The sequence below is a fragment of the Dermacentor albipictus genome, unplaced genomic scaffold (assembly GCF_038994185.2).
Source record: "Dermacentor albipictus isolate Rhodes 1998 colony unplaced genomic scaffold, USDA_Dalb.pri_finalv2 scaffold_11, whole genome shotgun sequence".
Lineage (NCBI taxonomy): Eukaryota > Metazoa > Arthropoda > Arachnida > Ixodida > Ixodidae > Dermacentor > Dermacentor albipictus.
The window spans coordinates 13,289,834-13,317,345 of record NW_027225565.1 but is presented as its reverse complement, the minus strand read 5'-3'; the positions used below and the strand labels follow the sequence as shown (position 1 = coordinate 13,317,345).

The 27,512-nt window shown below is 47.4% G+C and overlaps 2 protein-coding genes across 4 annotated transcripts in view; one reads left to right on the top strand and one right to left on the bottom strand.

Annotated features, from left to right (window-relative positions):
- The window catches only part of LOC135914969 (sodium-coupled monocarboxylate transporter 2-like), a 161,911-nt gene that overhangs the window by 16,979 nt on the left and 117,420 nt on the right, over positions 1–27,512 (top strand). For 2 of the 3 annotated variants that reach the window (XM_065447908.1, XM_065447909.1), the window contains exon 3: positions 12,146–12,663. In XM_065447908.1, coding sequence (XP_065303980.1) covers positions 12,331–12,663 — 333 coding nt within the window. In that variant the 5' untranslated portion in view covers positions 12,146–12,330. Of the gene's footprint in view, positions 1–11,637; positions 11,753–12,145; positions 12,664–27,512 lie in introns of those variants that run through there. The other variant, XM_065447910.1, reaches the window with a different exon arrangement.
- Positions 1,385–27,512, bottom strand: part of LOC135914970 (zinc finger CCHC domain-containing protein 24-like) — a 360,258-nt gene continuing 334,130 nt past the window's right edge. Inside the window, exon 4 of the mRNA XM_065447912.1 lies at positions 1,385–8,262. Coding sequence (XP_065303984.1) covers positions 8,149–8,262 — 114 coding nt within the window. The 3' untranslated portion in view covers positions 1,385–8,148. The remainder of the gene's footprint in view (positions 8,263–27,512) is intronic.

Below are 27,512 nucleotides of genomic sequence, written 5' to 3'. Positions count from 1 at the left end.
ATATATATATATTGAGAGAGAGACAGAGAGAGAGAGGTTTGAGTGTTAGCGGTTTGCACTACCTCCTCCCCCCACTCTAGATATAGTTCATACGCCACTTGCCACCTCGGCGGGTAACACCTTGGAAGTGGGCTCTGCTTGGCAAAAAATGCTCGTGCGACCGATGCTCTCTGCATAAGAGCAGAGAGAACAGAGAGTACTTGCCTGTTGCCATATTTTTTTAAGTGACAGCATCTACGAACTGCTTAGAAAGTTAAATCGTCCCCGTTTCACCGGTACAACAACGTACCGCTGTTCCCGAGTGCATTCGTTTAAGTCAGCATATAGTGATTTCGTAAGAATGTGGCTCTGCCGTAGATCAAAGAGCCACAAAATACATTACTTTTCGAAAGCGAACATTTTATCACAGAAGATGCACATTTTCACGTTGCCGAAATGATACTTCTCTTAAATGACTGGTCTTCAGAATAATTTATTATTGCATTATCGCGAAGGTAGTAATTTGCGAAGAAAGTTGTGATAGTTGGTGTTCATGCATTTGCTGTGACTTAGTTACTAGCACTAAGAAGACTAACGGAAAAAAGGGTGCTGCACCTTGACAAGAACCTGATCAATGCTTTGTTATGGCCTGCTGTGGGCGCCTATAGGCTTCGTTGCACATGTGGTTTTCTCCTACGGGGTACATTCGTTTATGCGTCCGTCTGCGCATTTATTTGAGCATACGGTGCTTTCTTGGATGTTCTTTCTGAATATATCTGTCAGTTGAGCTCTAGCGCTGTGTCCTGCCCCACCTTTTTTTCCGTTAGTCTTGTTAGCGCTAGTAACTATGACACAGCAAAAAGTACTAATTTGCGCCCCATTTGCGCTGCAGTGTTAAACGATATACCAGATGAGCTTTGTCTACAACTGTAAGCCATACCCATCACGGCGGTTCAATATAGCCGTACTCAGTGGCGGCGCCTAAATTCAGATGAGGGAGGAATGCAAAAAAATAAACCATTTGTTATCATGCTTTAGGAGCACAGTAAGAAACCCCAGGTGGTCAAAATTAATCCGGAGTCTTTCCTTACAGTGTTCACCATAAGCAGCTGTGCAGCTTAGGGATGCTAAACACCATACTTTAGTTTTAGCATTAGTCATGGTTATGTGAATGTTCAAAGCAAAAGCGTACATAAATACATAATTTCTTGCGTGGTAACCTTGATGTGCCTGATGCCACCAAAGTGTCTGCTGCCTCCTTTTACTGCTCTCAACTTTATAAGACTAAACTTTGTCATGCTTATGTGAATCCTCACAGCATAAAGTTCGTGCCGTAAAGGCGAGTATAATGCACACACACACACACACTTCCCTACGCAAAGATGAGCCGATTTGCAAGCAAAATATGCCAGCGTCGCCAGATTTTCACCACATAGTTTGCCACACACAGATGTTTTCCGACACACAATACTGCTAATCTGGCGCACTAGTATATAGTGGAAGTTCAAGTAAAACAAGAAAACAAAAAAAGCATCCACGCGCTGCTCACCTACACCAAGCACTGCGCGACTGCACCATGCAGAGAGCCGGCAGCGGCTGCGTTTTGCAGAACCAGGGTCACTGCACGTGCGCTGGTGACGTCACACTGTGACATTACCGACTCGGTGTGACGTGCGCCGGGAGAGGTCTATTGCCGGCCTGGTCTGCCTGGCTAACCCCGCCTGTAGCAACGTTATCTTCATCACCGCCACTACCACTTGGCCTCATGCACACGTAACGTGGTGTGCATTGTCTCCTTTGATAGAATACTACGATGAAAGAGCCCACAGTCACGTATTGCTTAAGAAGAAGAAAATCTATTTGATTTCTTTCACAAAGCACTTCTGAACCAGGATTCTTACGAATGGCCAGAGAAGAACATAACAAAAGACGTTCACGCTACGAAGAAACGACAAAGAACAAAATAATTTCGTAGCGATAGACATCCTTTTCTCGTCATTTAGCTCGCCATATGTAGAGACGCAGCGGGCAGGAAATCCAATAAAGAGCAGCCTTAAATACACTAAGTCGTTCAATAAAACGACACTGAAGGAATACTATCGTCCCGCCGTTGCTATGAGCGCTTGGAGTGTCGTATCCACGTCACAGAATTTTTGGACACGTTTCGCTTTTGTATTTCCGCGCTAACAATATCCCAACAGCGGCGCGGCTGCGCCAGTCTAAATGGAGATAACTTACGAACGAGATTGTCGTTCTTCTGGCACTTGGATTCGAATTTAAAGAACTTAAAGAACACCGCTGAGTTTAAAGCAGAAAAAAATATTTGTTATAGGTAAATCATTTTTTTTCTCTCTCTCTCTAAGTGAGACGCAGTAGCCATGAGCGTACTGCTTCCAACCTCTTCAGTTAGAACAAACGTCAACAGCAAAAGTGGGCAACATCAGCTGGAGTCACGGATTTTAACGATAGCGTCATTGTGACCAATAGCTTTGTTTATTTTCTTCTTCTGTTTCCTTTTTCTTTTTGGCGAAGTCCGCAGTGAAAGCCAGAAAGCACAAATTCCCATCAGTAATTAGAATGATGGAAGACTGCGGGAATTCCTTTCAAGACGCAAGAAAACGGAATGGCCATTGGCAGCCCATTTCCCTGTCTGGACTATGCTATGGCTGCCATTTTGGCGTTGTCGACATTCGTCTTCCTTCTGACCGGCCATGACTGAACCTTTGCTTTAAGCGCGTGCGACACATGTACAATGGCTCGGTCCCAGCCAAGCACAGTTTTGCCCACTCGCCGTTCTTCTATAGCATTGCGCTTGGTGTGGAGAATATTAACTGTGAGCAAACTCCTACGGGCCTCGAAGGGAACGCTCGCTGCTCGAACACAACGGCAGTTCGCTTTGATTTCGAAGAAACAAGCACCATACTATCTCTTGCTTTGTAGCTTGATAAATTTCCCAGCAGGGCATGGGCATTTTAGCACTGGAGCAGTTATCGCTCTGCGGGCATTCTGCTGAAAACATAATAGAAATGTACCGAAGTCGAAGACAACAAAAATCAATTACGCTATATCATTCGTTTCTTAGGGTTGTACAAGTTAACATCAGTCCGTTTAGACGACTTCCATTCACATGTGACAAGTTTTGCTCGGCTTGACATGTATTTGGACGTCGTAGTGCAATTGGAGGAAAGAAATACAGAGAAATAGAAAAAGGAAAGAAATGGAAAATAGAGGTGGGGAGTGACAGCGGAATAATTGCATGCGTAGTGGCTTGCACTCACCAAGTGTCAAGCTGCCGATCCAAATCACTGAAAAGTTCGATTACTGCCTAAGTGTGCGCGTGTGCTCGCGAACGCGTTTTGAGTGCAAAGTAAAAGTCTGAATATCTTATGCTGCATATGCGCGGGGGGAGGGGGGGGTGCGTGCGTTTACTTTTTTTTTGCACAAGGCAGTGTGCCACGACAAGAAAAGCACGGGCCTAAATTATACAGCACTCGTCCGACGCTTAGTAGTGTATGCACAAGCAAAGTTCGACCATGTCAAGGTGATTACTGCCGGGCGTTTACTTGGAAAGCTGTATACATAGCTGGAAGAAATTTGTCATGCCCTTGATCTGACGCGGCCACTCCGCAAAGGATAGTGCGTGTTTTATTTTGTTTTATTTTTATTAACTTATCTGCCTCGTGGGTCGCTCAAGGAGACAGCCATTCCGCCGGCGGCTCGATATCCATATGTTTATCATCTGCGAAATTCGCCATAGTCCCCAAGCAACTATTGGAAGCACCAATACGATTGATTGATTGATTGATTGATTGATTGATTGATTGATTGATTGATTGATTTTAACACCCCAAAGTAACACTGGACCTATCAGAGACGCTGCATTTGAAGGCTCTGGATGAACTTTTGCCCCTTTAAGTTGCTTAACGTGCAGCTAAATCTCAGTATACGCGAGTGTTTTTTGCGTTTCGCCTCCATCGAGATGCGCCCGCCGCAGCCGGGATTCGAGCGCGTGATCTCGTACTCTGCAGCAAAATGCCATAGCCACTGAGCCGCCGTGTCAGGTAAAGGCGCGTTGTGCGATCCTCGATGACCTCAAGAATAATTACTCAATAATCAATCTTTGTATAGCCGATACCAAAGCATGTATGTACGAAGATGAACGTTACTTCCATCTCGCGCTCAGATTATGTCCACGCTGCATCACCATGCACGTAGCATTCGGAGTACGTCAGTGCACGTAGTTTTTAGCAAGTGCGCTAGTCGATGTGTGTACCGGCGTTAGACAGGAAATGGGAATCAAAACAAGTGCTGATTCCGGTATAAAAACCTGGCGCGCTGCGGGTTAAAAAAAAAGAAAAAAACGTTATGCACATTTTTTTTTCTCGGCCACTAGTATAGACCGTTGCAGCTGTCTGGAAAAGCGACAAAAATGCAATTTAGAATGTAACGTTTATTCTGAGTGAACGAGGCACAGGTGTAACCCGCTACGCCTGCACGTTACTTCGCAGATCGCAGGACGGGCAGCCTTGTGGTGGTGCTTCGGTTACTAACAATGACCTCATACCACGCTGTATGGATACAGGAGTAGTTGCACAGGTCTCTATAGTCTCAAAGCAGGCTAGGCGCCCGCAGCAGTACCTACGGCACAACGCCTCATGCCAGCTTCTAGCAACGGTCGCAATAAGCTACACTGCCCATTTTGGTGCCCGTTTGTTTCTTTGATTGGTTATTTGTTTTACCATGCTGTGGGTTTGAGCCTTACCCATATGCCACACCGCTTTTAAAGCTGGATAAACACAATGACAAATATCGCTGAATCAGTCCGCGGACTAACATGACGTTGCTACACTGTAAAAAAAAAAGGAGAAAGAAAAGAAATTGCATTACGGGGAAACCTGCTGGTAGAATGTTTGCCACCCTCAATTTCATATTTAGAAAACGAAAGAGCAGGTGTAAAAGCGGACCAACCGTAATACGGAAAGTCCGCGTTGTATCACGTAGCATTTGTATTGAGCAATACAGACTCGTCCTGTTATTTGTTAACAGACCATAAAAACAGACATGGACACTACACTGCTTCAGTCTCTGTAGTTCTCGTTCGAAAAAAAAAAACAGAATTTTCTGTAGAAAAAAAAAAACAGAACGTGTTGCGTTTTTGCATGTATTTCACCATTATCTTTGCAGTGCTATAAGTGTGTACTTGTGCTTCATATCATCAGGCTATCAATGCTATTATGTGCATTGCCTCGAAATTTTCAGGTCTATGTGCACCAGATTCTCGTGCACGCTTTTGCTTCACCTGTAAATATGTTCAGCTATTCAGTGCAGCTCATGTATGACGTCGCTAAACGGACGTTGATTTGCTTTCCACTTACCGAGAGTAACGTTCGCTGTATAAAAGCATTTCACTGGCGATTACGATATTCCCTAAAGGCCAGAATACACGGAGCGAACTTTCACGACGAAGTTCGGGGGGCAGAAAACCTGCCGCGGCGCGACGCCGAATGTTCGCCAGGCTGCGCTACATGGAGCGAAGGCACGGCGGCCGCCGCCGGCGAGTCCCTGCGTTGTCATCAGTGTGGCTAGACGAGGCAAATGCGCTGTAGTGAAACACATGACAAAAAAAGTTAACGACAACTATTATCGCTTTTGAATTGCGCAGCAATCTAAAAACGCGTAAAATTTTGTTCAAAAGTGATTTCTAGTGTTTGTTATGTGTTTCAGACATTCATGTGCCGATGTAGTTTAAAGAAAGCGGCGACGCTATGCGTTGTGGCAACACTGGGCGGGTAAACAACTTTCGGCTCCTCCAACTCTGCGGCTCTGTTCTGTGCAGCGTTGCCATCTGGTGAAATTGGCCACCAGATTTCGGAAATCTGGTGAAAATGTAGAGCTTCTGGTGGCCAGGCCAACAAACTACTACACCAGACAAAATCTGGGGATATCTGGGGAAAACCACTCTACCGAAATTACCGTCTACCCGCGCTGCTCATCCAAACATTTAACACTAGGTAGCGCCTGCGGCCACCACGATTCTAAGGCCTATATTTGTATTTGCTTATTCCTCATGAAATCCCTGTGTTGCTGTGCTACTGCTAGGGTACAGTTAACTATATAAAGCTTACTGTAGCTAAGGTTTGTGCTAGCGTGTGATGCTAGCGCTAGGTTTCAACGCACGTATAGTTATAAGTCGTTTCAATAGACGGCACCGGCTTTTCTAGTGGAGGAATGAATTTACCGTGGGAAGCACGGGAAGAGCAACGCCGGGCCATCGGCAATGCATCAAGTGGCCAGCCAACACACGTGCTGACGCTCCGCTTGTTTCGCTGTCACAAAAACCTGTTGCGCAGGCCGTCTTCGACGGGAAACTTCCTGAGGATTCTGCAACATTCTGGGCTAGAATTTTCAAGTTTAAAAATGCCATGGGGAAAAGCCCTACCAGGAACTTGCATTGTATGCACTGGCATGTCTTTCTTGCCCAGTGTCGAATGCAGTGGTGGAGTGTGTCTTCAGTCAGGTCAGGTATGTTAAGACGAAGTACAGGAACAAAATGTCTCTGAAAACTTTGGATTCCATTGTACGAATCCGCAAAACGTTGACCTCCAGAGAGGGGTGTTGCGTGAAGTTCACTATCAAAGACGATATGCTACGCAGGTTTCGTTCAGGCATCTACGATGCTCTAAGGGATGATTAAAGGCTTCTCATCGTGATTTTATATAAATAATAAGATGAGTGCTTGACGAATGTTAATTCTTGGTCATTTTTCTGCATTTTAAGGCAATTTTATCTTCTGGTGAAATGTGGGGAAATTTTAGCGAGTTTCTGGTGTCATGCCGACTTTCCAATCTGGAACGCTGGTTCTGTGGCTCAACGCGCGCGCGGCACGCTTCTCACCAGCCGAAATTAACTTGTCGTTAAGTTCCAGCAGCGCCGCTTTGGATGCCATGAATACGAAAAGCGGGAGACCGGCGTGAACGATAGAGCGAGATCGGGACACACGGACAAGCGGGAAAGCCTAGTCAGAAGTCGGGGCGGATAGTGAGACCTGATTGGCTCGCTTTGGGGCGCCGCTCGTTTGCCGCTTCCGGTATCGTCGACGCCCGACGAACTTTTCTGCGCCAGCTAGATCGGCGGCGAACGACGTTTTCTCCGCCGCCGCGCATCGCTCGTACGCCGCCGGGCGTCGAACGTCGACTATTCGTCGCATATTCGCTCCATGTATTCTGGCCTTAATGCCAATTTCGAGCGCAGCTGCCCAGGCGCTTTTACGCACATTACATCCGCATGTCCTAAAACGTAACGGCTGCCTGTTGCCGACGTTATCGCCGTTTTAGTACAGACTAATAACGGTTTCCCGCAGCCCATATGCGCCGTACTTGTGTGCAGCTTGATTCCGCAGCACTGAGCCACGTCATACTTGCGCGCACGGAATGAACAAGCAATCCGTCCTCTCATCTGAATGCAGCTTAAAGCGCTCCGATTCCATTAATCGACTTGGAAGAAGAAAAAAAATGGAGCATTAAACACCTACCACGTTTAAATCAGGAACGCGGCAAAAAAAAAAAAAAAGGCGGTGTGAAGTATACTGCTGAGTAGACCATGAATATGATCGCTTTGGCGCAAACAAGGACGGACAGAAGGGAACAAGGGGAGCGCCACAGTATACTGCATAAGTCATTCAGTAAGCGTCGATAATAACACCAAAAAGTGAGAATACGCGCAGTTGACGGCTTCGGCGATCAAAACGTCGGTCATATGCTCACGTTGACTGCCGACGCCGCAAATGAGCAGACGACAGACACGCTAGCGGATTCACCTGTGCTCGCCACCGATCGCCACACGCTCACACATACACTGGCGCCGTGCTCTGCGTAAATGACGTTCTCAGGTTTAACGAATGTTCCACATAGGGGAAGCGCGGCATCGCTGTACGCTAGAGAAAGAGAGAAATAGAGAGAGAGACAAAAGGGAAGGAAAGACAGGGAGGTTAGCCAGGGTAAGTACCGGCTGGCTACCCTGTGCTGAGGAAAGGGGTAAAGGGAATAAAAGGGGAAAGAAGAATTACGCTAGAATTACTGTATAGGCTTTGGGAGCCACGTAAATGAAACTTTGCTGTACGCCACAGAGGCACCGGAAAGGCTTGGCGGAGATAGGTTGTCGCTCGATCCCCTACAGGACGCGCCTGCAGTAGTAGCCGAGTGACTTGCACTTTTCGCACAAATGTTGCGGATGCTCCTTGCTCTGGTCCGAGACGTCCAGGCCATCCGGCTTCTCCAATGGTCTCTGCGGAACAGCAAAAGAGAGCGAAAGAATCACTGAAAGGCGCACTAACACCAGCCCAATGACCTGTCTTTGGTGTTGCCGTTATTTTTTATGGGGCAGCCATTCATGTACTATATAGCGCCAGTTGATTGTGGTAAGGAAAGAGGGAACTATAGGAAAGGCCGCACAGTCAGATAAAGTTGGAATGTGGCTTCGTACGCATGGCATCCCATCCCATACAGTGGCTTTGCTGGGCTTTCTTTATCTCTCACGCTTGTGCATATCAAACCTCGTGCAACTTTTACGTGAAAACTTACCGGCTTTTTCAACGTTGCATTGCTTCTGTCGAACGACTCTCGCAAACATGAAACTTCTTTGTTAGCTTGCTTTCGCTAATATTTTTATTGCGATAGCAAATATATGAACACTCCAGGCGCATTTCTGCCGTCGCCTTGAGGTTACGCATAAATTCCAACGGCGATAAAATCGTCGCCGCGCACCGTATGCTAGGTGTGCGAGTGAAAGCATGCGACGGTGAGCCGGAAATCGCGGTTCAATCTCGCGCACGCAAGAGAGGAATGTGGCGAGGCAGCGCCGTCTTCCGTCGTGCGCAAGGCTTCGGGAGAAGGGCAGGGAGTGGGGGCGGCGCGTTGATCTCGGGGCGCGCCTGCCCGGGCCGCTGTATCTTGAAAGCCATCTGCGACGGGGACAGAGTCCGACATGCGCTTTGTTTTCGCGGCTTATTTCGCGATGTAGCGAGACGCAGCAAGAAGATCAATTCGCTCAATGCTGCTGTCGCGCTTCATCGCTCCAGGGTTTCAACATCCAGTTACCGCAGTTATCGAGTGAGATGTGTTCACGTTTGCTTGTGCGTGCGTGACACCATGCTCGTTAATTTAGTTAGAATGCCTATGTTTACAAGTTTATACGGCTGATAAAACTACTACCCTTACTTGGTATAGCTGTCCACTAATTTGCTATCGCAATCGATCCTTCGCCTTTCGGGCGAAACTGCGACTTCTTTATGTGGCTATGTGTTGTCAGAACAATGTGCAACAATCACTGGTTGCCTAACTTTGCTGTTTGTTTCTTTTTAGAAAGCATTCATAGACAGAGTAGTTACGGTGGAGCCAGAGGCACATAAAAACGTGCATGTGTATTGATCATGAAACTAAGGTCACGAACTCTAATGTGTGGCGGCAGGCAACGCTGTCACGGTGACGGGTAAACCACACTGAAATGTATCTGTATATACACGTGACTGACAGTTACATAAAACGCGAAAACAATATTACTGGAAAATGTCCTGACTTGAATTTCACATAATTTCCACTCTGATCACATCTATCTTGTGTCTGTAAAAAGCGAAAATGTATTTCAGCTTTAGTTCTTCATTCTTGTAAATACCACACAGTTTACTGTCTTTCATGAAATTAAATTGAATATGTTTAACTCCAGTGTACATTTTCAGCTCCTCTTTCTTCATGTGCCATGTTATCTTCAGATAATCATATTTTCCTTTTCATATGTAATGTTCCCGCTAAACCATAATGTAGAAAATAAAGTCACTATAATTCCTTACGCCGTTCTTCTCATTTAACCGACAATGCTGGGGCCGAATTCACAAAGCTTTGCGTTCGTGCTTTTTGTTATTCTAATATTATGTCGAGCAACAGAATTAGCTGAAATTTTCTTTTACCAACCATTCTGGGGTGAGTTTTTTTGTAAATACGGGCCCTGAACACTATGGTCTTTCGCCGTGATTCAACAATCACACCTACTATTGGACAGCTATTGGACTGCGTCAGCAAATCGAGTATACACTGCGTAACAATTTATCTGTGAATATCGGACGTTACGGACGTAATAGCCGGACCACAGGAGAGTGGCCTCCTGAGTTTTGAGACGAAATACCGGGCGTGTCAAAGTTGAGATTAAACAGAAGACGGGAATGCGGGTGGGGGTAGCCTATCTCATACATTTCTAGGCCTCCGAAATATCCCTAGTTCCCTAGGCGGTCAAAAAAGCGGCGGTGGCACATAGATGGCAGGGATTTAGTCCTAGTGTTCCAGGAATTCCTTTCTTCAGTAGCATAGTCGACAACCACACAGGTGCTCGAAATGCGAAGGTCGTTGTTGCAAAGGCAGCGACGACAGTTTGATAGGGACCACTGTGCCATCAATTATTGATTAACGAAGAGATCCACCAACAGGCTATCTCGCAAGCAGCAGGATACGCCATGTGTGGGAATGCAAAGGTTTGCTGCTACAGGCAGGGGTCTTCTTGGGGAACGCCTGGGCGACGGAAGCACTTACCATAGCGCTCATCAATATTCCCCGTGACAAAAAAACGTTGTCACCTGCGTCTCATCGTTGGGTGAGTCGCAACAGGGCCCAAACACTGAATTCACAAAGCTTTTCGTCCGTGAGCCGCACTTCGCGGTGCCGCGTGCGTAATCCGGTAAACTGAACGAATGATTGTACGCCGGGGTTAATTCGGTCTACTTGAGCATTTTGAAATGTAAAAACGCGGGGCTAAACCTTTTCAGATGATTCCCTTCAACTTTCCAATAAAAAGATATGTCGTAATGTACGTTGGTAACTAGGAAGCTAAATAATGCAATAATTTAAATTAGTAAATTGAGTGTTCCAGTTTTTCATGCAAGCAATGCCCGCTTGGCAACATATTTCATGTGTATTGACGTAATTCGAGTAATATTTGGAGGCTTTGACACTCAAAAACTGGTCGAAGAAAAGAGAAACACACTGTATACCTTATCGCAAGTAAGCGAAATTTCGTGCAGCACGGTGACCGCGCATTCAACATACTGGGTGTATTTTTTTCAGATGGTCAAAAGTTTTTTTACCGAAGCCTTTGTCAGGTAGCGCAATTCTAACCCTTGATCTAAATTTCTCAATGAGGCGGCCATTACTTCTACGAGAAATCAAAATGTTTAATTGAATGATTAACCTCATTACGCGAATTCAGTTTTTAATTAATTACTTTACGCCGCATATATCTAGATACTTTATAGGCGATGAATTATTAAGGCGTATCCACTTGAAACGGATTCTCTGGACTGCACCAGTTTCGGGGTTGTAATTTTCAAGGTATCCGAGGCATTTCACTTACTTCTTGTAAGATAACGCTGTTTTATGCATTCAAGCGCAAGATATCTCCTTACGTTGGATGTAAACGTGAGTAGTCCTATAAGTAAGCGTCGAACAAAGGTAAAATTCTTTCAAGGTGATGACGTTATCAACAGATACATCTGCGGCACTCTCAAAAGCGGGAACGCCATTTTGCTCAATGCATGCCCTAACAATGGGAAACAGTTCTTCATGTGGCGTAGAAAAAAAAGTCACCTGTTTGCGATGCATAAACTTAGTTGCGTGTGACGCACTTTCCTCTCCTGGTCTTACTTTGTTTCTGGTCTTATTACACCGTATTAAGTATAAACCAACTAGCGCAGCAACCAAGTATAAACCAACTAGCGCAGCCGTGTTTAGAGGTATTTGAGCTTGGTTGGAAAGAACGTGTCTAATAAAAACAGGGGCACTTTGCTGCAAAGAAGGATACTTTTGATAAAAGACAGCGCGTATACCTTGCGCCACCCATCCATTTTCCTAATGGTATTAAACGATATATAACCGTAATACGAGTAACCTGCCTCGGTTCGCGTGTTTTACACTCTTTAGTGCTCCTGTTCCATGGCCGGCGGTCCCAACCACCTGAGTGTTATAAAAAAAACCGGAAAAACTAAAAATAGCGACAAAATAACGCTTGTCTTCAATACCATACGCGTTGCACTGAATCGGGCCGACCTCGGCATGTGTGCACAGGTTTCATTAGCCCATTGTTTTTTTGTTTTCTGTTTTTCTTTTCACCGCGCGACGCTCTGCAGGCACCGCCAGTGTTCGACGCAGCTGCTTAAAAGGACAGGACGGTGAGTCGCAGATGGCCAGAAACGACGCCGGGCATCCGCGGCTGAGTGCGAACACGATCGCCGTCGACGTCGCCCACTGAAATCCGAGGTCCTCGACACCACCGCGAGGGGATCGCCGTCTCGCCAGGCCGAACAACGCAAGAATGTCCGCGAACGTGGAGCACGTCACCTTCGGCGTGCTGATGGCCGCCAACCTGGGGCTGGGCCTGTACTTCGCCTTCTCGCGCCGAGCCCTCAAGGCGCCCACGGCCGACGAAGTGTTCCTCGGCAGCCGCACCATGGGCACGCTGCCGCTGGCCATGTCGGTGCTCGCCTCCATGATCTCGGCCATCGGCGTCATCGGCTTCGGGGCGCACTACTACGCGCACGGCTTCCACTACGCCTGGAGCCTGGTGTCGGCGCCGCTGCTCGTGCCCGTCGTCACGCTCGTCGTCATCCCGGTCCTGTACAAGCTGCGCCTCACGTCTATCTTCGAGGTGGGTTCCGCCACGTCGTCTTCGGGTTGAAGTCCGCTGCGCTCGATGGGCGCCGCGGTAAACGGGCTGGAAACTCTCGGAACGCTCCGGCGATCGTTTCGCCGCCGCGCTAGTGTAACGGGACGAAACGATTCGCGGAGCGTCTCGAACGGCTCGAAGTGCACCGGTACTGCGTTGAGGCTAGGAGAAAACATTCGCAGCTTACACAACTGGCTCGTTCAGTAGAAGGAAGTCGAAGTTAAACGGGTACAGCTGTGCGTACTCCTTTCGAAAACTAAAAAAACAACGATAACATAATAAGTACCTTTAAATAGCGGTAAGAGTAATGTAGTGAAGGGTCGGGTGAGGCTAGGTATAGTTGCGCTACATATAGTTGGTTTGGGTTCAAATGAAGCACTTTTTCCGCGAAACGTTTGAACACGGAAAAAAATCCATAAATGATAGAGCAGGTGCTAGATTGTCAGCTAGTGATTTACTTCCAGGAAAGGCAAGGTATATGCGCACAAAAACAACGAATAAAAGCAATGCACACGCTTCGCACACGTGCGCACAGAGTAGTGTGCGTTAGTCAAGTGAACACCCGTGGTTGCCGGAGTGATGTCATGTCTGCAACGTAGGTCGGTGAGCTCTCCAAGAAAAAGCCTTTCTAGCCTGTATAAGCGCCTAATGTGTTTTGGGCGCTTTGAGGCTCTCGAGGTTTCTGTTGACTATCCAGAGCTTGGGACATAATGCGCAAGGACTATAGCCACACGGCATGGCACACACAAGTTGTTTACTTATTTACTCCGTTCGCGAGAAATCTGGTGTGTACGCTATTGGAAAAATGATTTACCGCGTGGGTGGCCGCTGTCTGGAAGTTACACACTCACAAACAGAAAAAATAAAGAAAAAAGTGATAAGCGACTTGCGCTTTATCGCGGTTGTGTAGCTCAAACACTTTTGCGCGCTTCTTCTATTTATTTATTTACGTATGTATGTATGTATGTATGTATGTATGTATGTATGTATGTATGTATGTATGTATGTATGTATGTATGTATGTATGTATGTATGTATGTATGTATGTATGTATGTATGTATGTATGTATGTATGTGTGTATGTACGTACGTACGTTACCGTGCCCACGCATGACTGATTCCATTCTGATAATTTTATGCGCTTAAGATTTTGTAGTGCGAATAGCCGAACGCTGCTGGTCAGTGTACAGCTACGCTCTGCTGCACTGCCAACCCGGTGATATACGAGCGCGGGGTTGACAGTGTTTGAGCGAACATGTTCGCTGTCATGGAAGGGCTTCATGCACGCGCATGTAGGAGAGCACAGGAATATATATATATATATATATTGTCAGGTGGATTGCGCAAAACATGTTGGCGCAGCCTTGCGAGTACTTTGAGGCACGCTCACGAGTTGTCTTCGTTGTTCCCTCTTTTAACGTCAATCTAATGAGCGAATCCTACCGAGTAATAACGTTTTTCGCAGAAAACAGCCAAAGAGAAGACGATACGACGCGCTGCATGAGAATGACACTGATATGTTGCCGGTTGCAGCTCTCTGTCTATCGAGATAAAAATTACACTCTTTCTCTGGTGGTGTTATCGCGTTTGGCAAGCGTGCCTCTGCGTGCAAATGTATGCGACGTCCGGAAAGTCAGTATCTTCGTTAATTATGTTGCATCCAGAAAAACTTTAGCGTATGATTTGGATAACTTAAGATCGCGTGCCTACGGAGATGAGGATTGTGACTTGCCATCCAAATGAGAACAGGTGAAGGTTCTCAGTATATATATATATATATATATATATATATATATATATATATATATATATATATATATATATATATATATATATATATATATATATATATATATATAGCGTACCGGTAATGGCGGAATCAGTGCTGCAAGCCTTGAGCTGGTGTACCACACCTTTCTGCGCAAACAGGGCATTCTGCTTCAACAAACAGTCCTGATCAGAACTATATTTACGTCCGCTCGGAAAAATTACAATCCTAGCGACTTATGGTCAGGACACGACTGCAGGGTCGTATTAAGGATTTAGCCAGCGAGCGCGCAGCGCTGCTTCGCGCAGATCTGTGAGTAAAGGCTTAATCATGCACCAATATCTTTCGGTGTTCCATAGGGATCTTCAGTCCTTCGCGGCACCTTATAAGTGCACGTCGACTGCTGGCGAATCCTTTCGCGGGAAGTATAGAAACTTCTTCCATATATATAGCAGCATTTTTCATGGCTCTTGCGTACTTCCGATCGAATCCGTATAGAGTTATCCGCAATAGATAAACTCACACCGTTCGGAAGGCTGAGAAATGTATATGACAATAAGGTGGGCCCTCGTCTCTCCATCACCTGCGTCGAGGATGCACTATCTTTCAAGACTGCGATAACTAGTTATATTTTGAGTTTACCGCCCTAAATACTAATGATTGTTTGAATGTGTTTTATCTTATTTATTGTTTGTTGTACCCACCTCCTTTCGTAACGCCCTTCCGGGGCAATCTAAATGAATCAATAAGTAAATGCTCGCACTGAATGTACATCAGAGAGTACCCTGCCTTGAGCTACGATAGGTGCCTGCATGGTCCGTGGTGTGGCGCCACCTGTGCATCCCGTGCAACGAAGGCGTTATTAACCTTTCTGGGAGCCACTGGTTTCAACGAGATCCTTCAATTGCTGAGCGTGCTGTGCATTTAACACGGCGTGCTGCGCGTGGCGTGTTTTGTGTGCGTTACGTGACTGCTAGAGGTACACTTTTCGGATTGTTTCATGTCTCCGCATTCCAGTTTGGAGCAACACGCTTGGCCTGCCGCCAGGCAAACCTCTCCAGGGTTCATAGAGCAGATCCTCCTTTCTGCATCAAAAGAATTCGCTAGCAGTCCCTTTCTTTAGAGCGTATAAGTGACTTAGGGACGTTCTTCAACTTCCGTGCATATATTGCGCCGTTGTCTTCTCGCCCACGCGTATTTGTGTCATAAACCCATAAATAATAGACAAAAATATTATACGTCACAGATGGTGAAAAGCGAATGAATATGTAAATATCTACTGCAGCATGGGCCAGAGAGAGAGAGAGAGAAGTGGTAAGGTAATTGCACGGAGTTTAGCCGGGCTGAGCCCGGTTGGCTACCCTGCCCCGGGGAAGGAGAACTGAAAGAAGGAGAGGAGTTAACACTTTGCATGGACACACACACAACGAAGTTGACATTGCATATCATTCAGTTCGTCACAAGCGCCACAACAGGCTGATGCGTTTCAACAAACGCAGCAGCGCTTTAGTGGCTTGTCACATCTGAGACGCACGAAGCCACGGTCCGATGATGTTTTGTTCTGTACAAAAAGGAAAAAAAATAACAATCTAACATATGCAATTTCCCCAAAACTGTCTAAAGGGCGCCTTTGATGTTCGTATCATGAGGTTTCATACATGAGATGTTTTAATAATAATAATAGAAACTTTATTGCAATAGAAAATATTTGAAGGAAGGGTGGTCGGAGCCCCTCAGTCCAGGGCCCCACTGGCCTCTGCCGCCTGCCTGACCTTGCTAATTAAGGACTTTTGTCCGGCCAGGTCGGAGCGGGCGAGCTGTGCCTCCCACTGCTCCATTGTTTTGCTGGTATTTCGCCTATAAGGGTGGTTAGTGCACTCCCAGGTTATATCTATTTGGCTAGGTATGCCACCGCACCAAGGACAGTTGGCCTTATAACGAGTGGGATACATGGCGTTTAGCAATTTTAAATGGGGAATACCCCGGTCTGTATCTTACGCCAATCGGCGGCCTCTTCCCCGCTAAGTTGTGGGTGAGGCGGCGAGTATTTTCTGCGGACTCCCCGCTGATGAGCAAGGATGTCTTTGGCATTTAAATTTGTGGAATTTTGTGAGGGATAGTGCGGGTTGTTGGGGTTAGAAGAGGACGCCGTCGCTCGGTTAGTGAACCCTCGAGCTAACGCGTTAGCCTTTCCGTTCCCCTGTACCCTCGCGTGGCCCGGGCACCAGAGTAGGCGACGATAGTGGTTGAAAGATTTGGGGATTATCGCGAGGCTAGCCGCAGTCACGTGCCCCTTGAGAAGCATGCGACATGTCTCCTGGGAGTCCGTGACCACGACCGAGTCCCTTTGCGAACGCTCCGCGTGAGCGAGTGCGATCGCCACTGCTAATATTTCAGCCGAGGTGGGGGATCCCGCCGTGGCCGACGCGGTAATATGCTGTTGGCTGATCGCGTACCTCCTTTGGTAGCGCTGCCCGGTCGCCTCTGCATACAGAGCTGCGTCCGTGTAGTACGTGTTGTACCTATGGTTATTAGAGCACGCTTATTGAATGTGTTGTGCGCGTGCTTTGCGCCTTTCTTTGTTGTACTTGGGATGCATATTCTTTGGAATTGGGACTACTGTAATTTTGGATCTCATCGAAGGAGGGAGAGGCACGGCCTGCTCTGTGAGATAAATGGGGTATGCTGGGATATTCAGTCTAGCCAATATTGCCCTACCAGTTTTTGTGAAGCTGAGGCGCTCCCTCTGTCGCATCACGGTGGCTTGCCTCAGTTCGTCGAAAGTATTGTGCAGTCTCAAAGCTAACATGCGCTCCGTTGAAGTACGTTTAGGCAGGCCCAGAGCAGCTTTGAAAGCGGTTCGCATTATTGTGTCAGCCTGCTTTTACTCCTCCCTGTTCAGGATTTGGTACGGTAAGCCATACGTGATTCGACTAACCACTAAGGCCTGTACGAGCCTTAGGGTATCGTCTTCTCGCATTCCCACTTTTCGATACGTCACGCGACGTATCATTTGGGCTATGTTGTTGGCTGTGGATTTGAGGGTCTTGAGTGTCTGTAGTGCTCTCCCGTCGCTCTGAAGCCACAAACCCAGGACTCGCATCGTGGGTACCTCTCGGACTGATTGGCCCTCAACCACGATGTTAATCGATCCTCTGGATTTGTAGCCTTTCGCGTGTATCCGGATAACCTCAGATTTTTCGGGTGCGCACTTCAGGCCACTCCATCTAGAAAATTTCTCCACCACTAATACTGCGCTTTGGAGCGTATATTCCTTATCCCCTAGTGAACCTCTGCTCGTCCACAGCGCGATGTCGTCCGCGCAGAGCGTGTAACCTAGTCGGGTATCCGATCCTGATCGCGCGCGAGGCGACACATCGCCATGTTGAAGAGAAGAGGCGATAATATAGCTCCTTGAGGTGTTCCTTTGTCAGGCATTTTAAATAAATCCGAAGTGATTTGGCCAATACTGATGCTCGCCTCGCGGTTGGAAAGAAACGCTCTTAAGTAATTGTATGTGCGCTCACCACAACCCGCGAGTTCGAGTTTCTCCAATATTGCGGCGTGAGAGACGTTGTCGAAGGCTGCTTTGAGGTCTAGTGCTAGGACTAGTCTCTTGTCGCCGTACGGTATATTAGTTAGAATTTCCTCTATAAGTAGGAGGAACGCGTCCTGGCAAGATAAACCCATGCGAAATCCTATCATGGAGTCCGGTAACCAGCTCCGCTTTTCCAGGTATCGCTGCAATCTGCTATGGATAACCCTTTCATAACCCAGGCAGGACGTGAGCGACACCGGCCGTAGTGTATCAATCGAGGGATTCTTTTTTGGGTTGGGGATCATGATTACTTTAGCCAATTTCCACTCTTGGGGCAAGTCTCCCTTGGCCCAGCACTCGCTATTAAATGTCTTTGTGATTTTCGCTAGGGCTACCGAATCCATGTTTCGAATCATTGCATTTGTGATCGAGTCTGGGCCCGGTGCCGAGTTTTTAAGTGCGGATTGTGCCGCCTCATACACTTCCGCGTACGTTATATCTTCGTCTAATTTAGGGTTCGCCTCCCCCGCGTATTGTTTCCTCGCGTACGACGATCCCGTGGCAGGTGAGGGTCCTATGTACTTTTTCTGAAGCGCATGGACGAGATCTTGGTCTGTACCCTCGAAGTTGTCTGCTATAATTTGGAGCTTCTTGTTATTCTCAGTACGCGTGCTCATCGGGTCTAGCATGCTTCGTAGTATTCGCCACGTACTGGTCGTTCCAAGAGTTCCTGACAGGGTTCCACAGAACGTCGCCCACTCGTTTTTAGCGAGCTCGGTGGCATGGCCTTGGGCTTGCTCTGCCAAGAGAGCGATGCGTTGTCTCGGGTGTTTGTTTAGACGTTGCCTTTTCCACCTCTTGGCCAGTTTCCGCCTCTCTTCCCATAGGCTGACAAGGTGGGAGTCTATCACCGGCACCTCCGCTGTACGCTCAATGGCTATTAGTGGTGTCCCCATGTGCTCCTCGAAGGAATTCAGTCCATCCTCGCATGTTGGTCAGGGCTGTATCCGACTCCTCCAACGCTCTCTGGAGTTCTCTATAACGAGGCCAGTCAGTTAATTTAGTCATTCCTATTGTTCTCCGTATGTTGGGCGTGGAGAGCGCTACTCGGATTATGTCGTGATCGCTTCCCAGGTTTTCGCCAAAGGAAACCCATTGTGCGTCTCTGATGTTAATTGTAAAGGCACGGTAGGGCGCCGTGTCTCTGCTGACGCTGTTGCCCGTGCGCGTCGGTTTGCCGATCTGATTGATTGCCCGTAAGCCCAAGGCCGTTGCGGTGCGCTCGAGTAGGAACCCTTTGGGCGACGTTTTCCCGTATCCCCATAGTATGTGGGGTGCATTAAAGCCACCCACTATCACCGCCTTATCCCTGGTGCCCGCTAACTCTTTTGTTGCTGAGAGAATGTGGGGTAGGTCGTCCCCTTTGCTTTTGGGAGGACTGTACAGATGTGTGATTATTGTGTGTGCCTTACTTCGTTTCTTTGGCATCACACTGATAACTATGTAATTAGTCTCTCCCTCAGTTTGCGGAAGTGTTAATAATTGAGCGTTTATCGATTTGCTCACCAGCGTGGTGACCTTCGAATTTTGAGGATCGCTCAGAGTGTAGTATCTCTGCAGTTTGGCCGGCTTGGCCCCGACCTCCTGCAGACATATCACGTCAGGAGCGATTCCAGAGTTTTTGATAAACTGGTGGAACACTGCCGCTTTCCTGGAGAAGGAGCGGCAGTTCCATTGCCATATATTTAATTGTTCTGAATTTTTTATTCGGTGCGATTTCTTAGCGTGATTAGCCATGTTGTCCACTCTTACTTTAAGCCCGTGACGTTTCCGTGTCCGAGCCGTCGGATTCTGTTACGCAGTGGCTTATTTTAGTTTTTGCTGAACCCGCTCCTATCCCAATTGCGCGTTTTTTGGTGGGAACAGCCTTCGAGACTGCCTTAAGCTGTTCCGCCATGAATAGCTTGTGTTTCTCGAAGTCGTTTTTAATGTTTCCACGACGTCACATGGGCTTTGATGCAAGTGCATTGCATGAAAGCACCAGTAACCACATTCAGATATGACATGGAGGCTTTTTCCTTCTTTAAGGGGCACTAAAGGCAAATATCAAGTCGACGTGGATTGTTTAAATACCATTGCAGAAACGTCGCAACGCTTGTTTCATGCCAAGGTTGAGTTTTTCAGAAAATTTCATCTGAAGGGCCCAAATACCTTTATCGCAATTAAAATCTACCGCCGCCGAATCGCGGATGGTCACTTCACATACACCATCACCGCCTTTTCCTCCGGTCGGTGAGTAAAACGGCGCCTGACAGACGGCGGTACGTTTTTTTTTTTTTTGCACAAAACGCAAACGCGCGACCAGGAGAAACCGAGCCACGACAGAGCGGTGGATTGGCCGTTGCAGCTGCTTTTTGGTCAAATGGCGCGGACCATTCGGGCATCCTGCGACATCACATGGAAGTCGAATTTTCTGCTACTTGCAATGTTCTTGTGTATGATAAAGCCATACAATGTTGTTTTTAGAACGGGCGGTTGAGTACTAGTGACAAAATTTAAATGTGGAGGGCCTTCGGCATCGGGCAAGTACTTTAATGTCCCGGGGGTGTCTCTTATTGTGTCCTGCATTTACCTCAATTTCTCGATTACTAAGGCTGTGTTCACGGTAATATTGGTGCCTTAGAGATTCTCAAGCACTAATCTATCACCTTAACTTGACTTAATACTTGCCTTTAGTGTCCCTTTAAGGATCTGAAATATTATTCTGTGTATTTTTCTGTGTTCATATTCTTCGGTGTAGTTTGGTTGCATGTGTCGCATTCAGGCTGGGCCTGAAGCAGCTCACTTTGTTCCACATATCCATAATGTACAGCAAAACTGTCCACACCTATACCGACGGCTGAGTTATATCATCTCACGCAATAGCAGCTTTCACCATTCCGCACCTTGCTACTACATGGGGGTTCAAGCTGGACGACAGATCCACGTCAGCAGCTGCCGAAGCTGTCATACGAGAGGTCGTCAGATTCGTTTGCGACCACCTAGCTGTCTCGTGAATGGACAGTTTAAACCTGCATTGCAAATCAGAGGTGCGCACATTCTAATTCGAGGCTGTCAATAGACTTCAGCCCTAGACATTGCGGACCTTTTGCACATTGCACAGAAGAAACCGCCTGATTTGCACATGAAAGTGGTCAATGTGTCTTGATTCTGCTTTGGCAAACAGACGCTGCGGCTCGCCTGCGATTGACGCCCCGTGGATGTACTTATCCCCTTGTGGGACTCAAACGTGTACACCATGGGTCATTTCCTTTCGTTGTCTTCAGATATGCAGATGCATCTACCACCTGCGTTATCACGACGTGAACAGACCATGTTGCACCGTCCGTGGCGAGGCGTAGCACTCACCAACTCTTATGTCTTCCATATTGGAATGGCCAACTGCCCCACGTGCGACATATGCAGCTGTCGAGAGACGCTCACACACATTATGTGCGTCTGCCCACGCTATAGTGCCGAGAGGCCAGTGATGTGAAGAGCGATGTACCAATTGGAGAATCGTCCACTATCAGAACTAAAAGCGCTATGGGCCAGTTCACCCCCCCCCCCCAAAGAAAAAAATCCGGGCCTAAAGCGTTATTCGCGCTATTAAGACTCCTGTGGTCTACGCGGCCTCACGATAGACTTTAAAGTCACCCCCTACCGCTGTATGGTGTATGCCGTTTGCCTGTGATCATCTCTTTCTCCCTCTTCCTTCCACTGTGTTTCTCTTTTTATTGCCTACTCCCTTCCCCCATGCAAGGTAGCCAGCCGGAACTACCTCTGGTGAACCTCCCTGCCTTTCTTTACATCTTTCTCCCTCTTTGCACAATGCACAACAAAGGGACCCCGAAATTAAAATCCAGTGGCTACTGGGACAGTGCGGTCTGGAAGACAACGAGCTTGCAGATACCGAGGCAGCAGACTTGATGACATCATAGCACGTGGGGGTCTCAAGTGTGCTTTTAGGCTAAAGGAACGACAACACACAGTAATGCAAACCATCACAAGGGAACTTATTGCACCTTTCATACACTAATGCCTGCTAGCCGAAACACAGCCCATAGAACATGCGGATGGGCGCGCGAGAAATCGAGGGAGTCTGACTCACCGCGACCGGATAGCGACCGGATATGTTCGTTCTCATGCTGGACACCAACGCCTAGTCGTCCGTGTGTACGGTCATGCAAACGTGGCGCGTTCGAACGATCGAGTTCTATTCGGTGTCCTGCTCATAAGCCTTTCACAGTTTGGCCCCGCGAACGGCGGGCTAGCGCGCGAAACCTCCATGCAGCTCGCTGACCCTAGCCAAAAAGGAAAAGCCTACTCCCTTTTGCGCCCTAGTAACCCCTCCGTTAGGTGGCGTTAGCCACGCAACAGTTGCGCCATCTCTCGCAATATGCTGCAACCACACCGACCGCCGCCACCGCTTACCTACGCGGAGACGCGAGAGCCATGCGGGAAAAACAACAGCAAGGGACGCGTGATCAGAGCGTCCCCACACACGCATTGCTTTTTCATGTCCTGATACAAACTTTCTGCCTCGTCGTGTGATACGCAGCTTCAGATCCGATCACTGCGCAAACCAGACCGCTGCCCATGCTAGTCTGTACGAGTTCGAAATCGAAATGTGGTTTAAATATTACATAACCTCAAACGTTGCTTGGTAAGTTTGATACAGTTAATAGTAAAATAATAAACAAAGAATAAGTTGCATTTAAAGAAACCAAATTCTATATACACAGGGATTTTTTTAGAGCGTTTACTGAACAAAAGGGGCGTAACAATACAAAAAGATGTTTGAAATTTGTAACGTTATAACAACGAAGCCACGCTGTGGTTAGGACACGCCATCCAGCAAGTGAAACTTCGATGTTTGTTTTCTCCGCTAATAAACGTCCTCACTTTTCTGCCAAATGAATGCGACACCGAATCTTCACAAAAAGTAGTTGACCAAACTAAGCTAACCGCAACTACTCTCCATTAGCCTCCCTTTATAAGCCTTTAGGCGCTGGCACGCAAGAGTTCGCCACAAGCGGGTTATGGTATGGTATGAAGAACTTTATTTAGGTCCTGTAGGATCAGTCTGGGACTGATACGGGCCGCTCCCACATCGGAACAGAGAGGTTAAGCCCCTCTGCCGTCACACGGGCCCTCTGGACAGCACTGAGTTAGTCCGCCAGCACTTCACTGCGCAGCATCCGCTGCCACCACTGTTCACTTTGAGAACCATTACCGGCCAACGCCAAGCAGCGCCAAACCATGTGTTCTAAATCGAGCAAACATCCACGCTTACTGCAATAGACTGAAACAACGCAGTCCGGAATAATTTTTTTCATGACGACCGGGTTAGAGTACGTTCGTATCTGCAGAAGCCTTAATTTAACCGCCTGTGGTCTATTTAATTCAGATTGTGGCAGGGGGAATGCCCTGCGCCCTAGGTAACAGTGCTCGGTGATCTCGTTGTAGACTAAAATCTGGTCCCTGAACTCAGGAGCGGGAGATCGAGCCCCTTCAGGGAGTACATGGCACACTAATCATCGTACCTTCCAGTGCGCCACATAGTTGAGGTTATACGGGGCGCTCCCTCCACTGGCCCCATGTGCGCCGGAAACCAAGTAACTGTATGCGAAGTGATATCCCTATACCCTACAGCAGCCTATTAGACGATTCCGCAGCCATACCTCTCGAGAAAGCTTTAATCGCAGATCGCGAGTCACTAAACACCAAAACTCTTCTTGAATCAATTAGTGCTAGAGCAATAGCCAGCTGCTCATCGACCCCCGGATCCTTTGTATAAATGGAAGTGGCATTTCGAATGCTCCCTTTGCCATCTACCACCACCACCGCATAAGCATCTTTCCCATTGATCCATGCTGCATGAACAAGCCCAGACTCATCCTCCTCATCCTTTGCCTCTCGCAACAAAGCCCTAGCTCTCGCGAACCGCCTCCTTAGATCGCACAGGGTGCACATTCCGCGGAAACAGACGAACCGTGATATTTGCCTTAAGGTTTACGTTCAAATTGCGTAGCCGCGTCCCATCGCGCTACACAGCCACCGATTCTCCAAATGACTCTAAAATATACCTATCCGCTGGTGCACCTAGCAGCCGCTCTCTCTGTGCCGTACGCTGAGCCTCGGCAATTTATCTAAAGTATTATGCGAACCCAGTTGCAACAACATATCGTTTGACGTACTCACAGGCAGACCAAGTGCCACCTTAGCAGCTTTTCTGATTAAAGCTTCCAATTTATCTTTCTTCCCCAGTATTCTAATTTAGCATAGGTGCCACATACGAGAAATGACACAGAATAAATGCGTGAACTAACCGCATCGCACAATGTTCTCCTAAACTCCTATGCCTATTAGAGATCCTTCTGATAAGTCTTATGGCCTCCTCCATCTTCTTGGTAATACGCTGAATGCATGGTTCTAATATTCGATCCATTAGTTTCAACTACAACACCCAGGACCCCGATTGCTTCAACTTTAGGTATCAACGACCCTTCCCAAGTATGGATTCTAAAACAAGAAGGCTCAACTTCTGGTACCCAATCATTCTGCCTATGGCCTAGCTTCTTAGATTTGAAGACCAACAATGCCGATTTTTTAGCGGAGCACTTGAGCCCCATAAGACCCAAATATTCTTGCGTAAGCGTTACCACCTCCTGCAGCCTATAGCATAAGCTCTCCGTCACTACGACCGACACATGTAGTAACATCATATAGTAACGTCATCCGCGTAGATAGAATAGCCAATATCCTGGACGGTGTCCAGTGTATTAGCCAACTTCGACATCGCCAGATTGAATAACATAGGCGAAAGTACGGATCCCTGCGGTGTACCACAGCAACCAAATGTGAAGACTTCTGACTTTATCTTCCCAAACCTGAGACAAGCGGGGTACCTTCGCGATTTTGCGGCACTCTGCGCCGGTACTTCCGGGTACCAACGCGCCATTTTATGCGCAACTTGCTCGGTTGCAGCGCTCATAGGGCTGTATGACCGCCGATGGCGGCTGCCGTATCACACTTCTTCGCGTCTACAAAGGCTGAACTACAGGGAAAAAAAAGAAACGAGCAAAGCATAAGATGCGCATTATTATCCCGACTTTTGTGATATTCGTAGCAATCAGGCGCCGTACTTGCATTTAGGAAGAACCCAGCAGTGGGAAACGAATTTTTATTAATAGCCTGAAGTGATGACGTCGGCAGCGTCGCGAACGCTGTCACTACTTCGTTGTGCTTTCTTTATTTTATTTTATTTGTTTAACAAAATTTGTTGGGGGCCTTAACGAAGGTGCACGTGTCAAAGCCAACAATCTGATTATGAGGCGCGCGGCAGTAGGAGACTCCGGATTATTGTTTTGCCTCCTGCGGTTCTTTAACGCACACCCAAGTCCAAGTAAACCGGGATCGAACCCGCGACATTGAGTAATGCCATAGTCACTGGGCTACCGTTGTGGGTTAAACACGGGTTTGGACCAATTATTGCAGGCGGCGCACGTGCGGTAGAAGGCAATATCCAGTGCCTTTGGGTGACACGTCCTTCGGAAATTAACGCTTTAGCGTCGAGATAACTGCAGTTTCTACGAACGTAGTTCGAGGGCTTCTACAGTGCAACGACCCTTCCGCTACGGGAGCCGTCACCGTCGTTTCCAATTTGAGGACACCTGCCTCGATCTGTCAAGTAGTGTTCGTTGGCCCTTCCAGAGCTGTCGAGCTCATCAAGGTACGCAACCGCAGCAATCCGCACGACGTCCTTGCCTTTCGTTAACGAGATGTAGCACCGAGTGAAAGCTTTTCACGTGACATTCCTGTTGTCGTACCATGCATCTATACACACACCTGCGGAGCATAAAGCGAGCTCGGCGCTTGGCCCGCGTAGCTGTGAGGTCAGCGCACCGCAAAAAGCGACCGCCGGGCCTTGCTCTGTTGTAGCTTAAACCTGCGATGAACGCGAACCCAAGTATATCGTTGCCAATAGCTCCTGCCGTCAGTGAGGCTGAAATTGGCAAAGATACACAAAAGCGAAGTGTGGAAACGGGGCCCTGTAAGGGTGTGATGGCATGTACGTATATACGCCACTGAGGAGATTATCAGGGCAGTTTAGAAAATGTCGCTATGCCTCGTCGTCTGCTAGATGCATTAATTGACTGTCAAATGCGCTCTTCAGGGTGCTGTGATACTAGCGCATATAGCAGTGATGATCTTCACAGATGGAAACAAGCAAGTTATGGCGATCAAGAACGAAAGGAACCACTAGTTGAACGAACATGACACCACGTAAAACGACTGTTCGATGGCGACACTGGCAAGAACCCGGCATTCGAAGCATAAATGCGTTAGCATTAGGAGTGTCAAAGGAGAAAAAAGTGTATTTGATTTGACAAATAAAGCAGCGCTAACAGATGAAACCACAAAGGAACAAGGTCGAGACACAAGAGCTGACCATCAAATAAATTTTATTGACGTCAGACGGACACCTTATATAAGGCGAAAGGCAGACGTGAACTGAAAGGGAGCGATACAGTCGGGAAAAATGACACCGCGCATCGATGAACGTCCGTGCAGGCAATCAACAGAACCAGAAATAGAAAAAGAAAAGAACAAAAAAAGCCAAGAGATTCTAAAAGACAACCAATTCAGTATTCGGTAGCTTCTAAAAATTCAAACTCTGCAGCAAAGAGCGATACTGAGGGGGTGCTTACGCACTTGCTTACATATTTCTTTATGTGGAACGCTTCCAAACATATGCGCGCCGCCTTGTCGGTACTCTTACCCAAAGTCTTTGTCTCTCTCAATCAGGCCTCGCATCCTCTGCATTTAATTACGTGCGCGACCAAATGTGCGTACTCGTCCTTTAGATCACCTAAATTTCGGGCATGGTCCCCCAAGCGGTCATTGGCGCAGCGGCCGGTTCGGCCTACATAAAAGCCTTCCACACTTCAAGAGAATAGCATAGACCACTCTTGTGAAACACTTGACGAACGGCTCGTCCTGTTTTCCCTGGCAATTGAAATAGCTCAATGTTGTTTCATATAACATCAATGTATATTGGATGTCATTTGTCCGCATTGACCAATAACCTTTCAATAACATATGAATAATTTTTTTGAAAGATTGTCTGGAGACCATTATCATGTATAGAGCACTAGACAAAGTACTACAGATTTTCACTGTAGAAACGCATCGCTCAACATCAATTTGTGGCGCTCGAACATGTGCATCTACGCATAACGGCAGAGGAACGGCGACAACGGTGTGACGATGACGGCATGATGACGGCGTGATAAAGAAGGGATGACTAAACTAGAATAATGCCGATTGAATGACCAGGACGGCATGACCATGACATGAAAGCGGATCTGGTCTTTGCTAAATCAATGTGCCCATAACGAGCGTGTAGCTTGATTTAGCGTGGGTGCTACTTGCTTGCAATAACAGGTGCTGTGAGTTTACTTGCGCATTCTACTTTGAGAG